This window comes from Pygoscelis adeliae, unplaced genomic scaffold (genome assembly GCF_000699105.1).
Source record: "Pygoscelis adeliae isolate BGI_AS28 unplaced genomic scaffold, ASM69910v1 Scaffold181, whole genome shotgun sequence".
NCBI classification, from domain to species: Eukaryota; Metazoa; Chordata; class Aves; order Sphenisciformes; family Spheniscidae; genus Pygoscelis; species Pygoscelis adeliae.
The window spans coordinates 177862-178916 of NW_008824360.1; the positions used below are offsets into that span (position 1 = coordinate 177862).

At 48.6% G+C, this 1055-nt stretch overlaps 1 protein-coding gene across 1 annotated transcript in view; it reads right to left on the bottom strand.

Moving 5' to 3' along the window:
* The window catches only part of EFCAB12 (EF-hand calcium binding domain 12), a 16820-nt gene continuing 15765 nt past the window's right edge, over positions 1–1055 (bottom strand). Inside the window, exons 16-17 of the mRNA XM_009319832.1 lie at positions 914–1049; positions 1–163 (exon numbers count right to left, since the gene is read on the bottom strand). Of these exons, the coding sequence (XP_009318107.1) occupies positions 1–163; positions 914–1049 (299 nt within the window). The remainder of the gene's footprint in view (positions 164–913; positions 1050–1055) is intronic.

Consider the following 1055-nt stretch of genomic DNA (forward strand, 5'->3'; position numbering starts at 1 on the left):
TTAGAAGCCACGGTAGGCGGGCTTGGTTGGATGAACATAGCTGAACAAGGCGTGTGCCCTGTCATGCTGCTTTTCAGGAAAGTAAAGGCATAGCTTGTCCAGCAGATGACCTGGCCAGAAGTTATTGTCGTTTGACTTTTGCATCTTATTCCTCTGAAGACGCCTGTGAAAAAAGGGGGGAAAAAAGGGAAGGAAGAAAAAAATATAAGAGAAAATAGCATGCTTTACAGAAATAAAATCCTGGGCAGTTTCACTGCTTCTCTTAGTAAGGGCAAAAGTGAGCCTGACAGGAACCAGCTATCTGGGCTTCCAGGCCCCGGGAAGCTCTGCCAGACCTGTGCAGATCGTGTCGATTCTTATTAGACATGACTGACACTGGAAATGCCAGCTTGTGAAGCTATCTTAAGAGCTGGTATGTTGCCCATCACTGTAATATCTAAACACTTTAACTGAGATTAACAAGATTGTGCTCTGCTTTGCAATGTTTTTTTCTCTCCAAAAGCTTCTCCAGCCATCCAAAGCTTGGCTCTTCAGGATTGTCTTTCCTCCACAAGAATAAACATTCTCTGAGGGGATTTCAGACAAGCATTGGGTTGGTCTGAGGAGAAGTTTTGTCACCTCTGTAGTTCAGAGCACAGAGCTAGTCCCAACTAATCTGCAAGGCTCCTGCCAGGCGCTACAAACTGTTCACTGCCACCACTGCAACCCAATGACTTGGTTAAAACACAAGAGTTGCCGTGTAGCTGAGAAGAGGATCTGCCTCTTTCCTGTCACTCGCTGCTCCCTTTCAGCATCCTAATGGTTCACTCCAGTACCTCCGTACTGCCTCTGACACCATGGGGACTGAGCACAGAGGGGTGATACACAGCGGGGCAGCAGGAGGGGGCTGATCTTAAGCCCTCGTTGAACAAACCTATTTTCCGCCTCCTCGGCCTCGCTCCCTGGTGATGCAGCATCAGCACGTCCTGTGCTGTAGTATCCTCCGGGCTGCCTGATCTTCCTTATGTCTTCTCCCTCCTTGATGATCTTGTCTCCTGGATGCAGCAGGGCTGTTG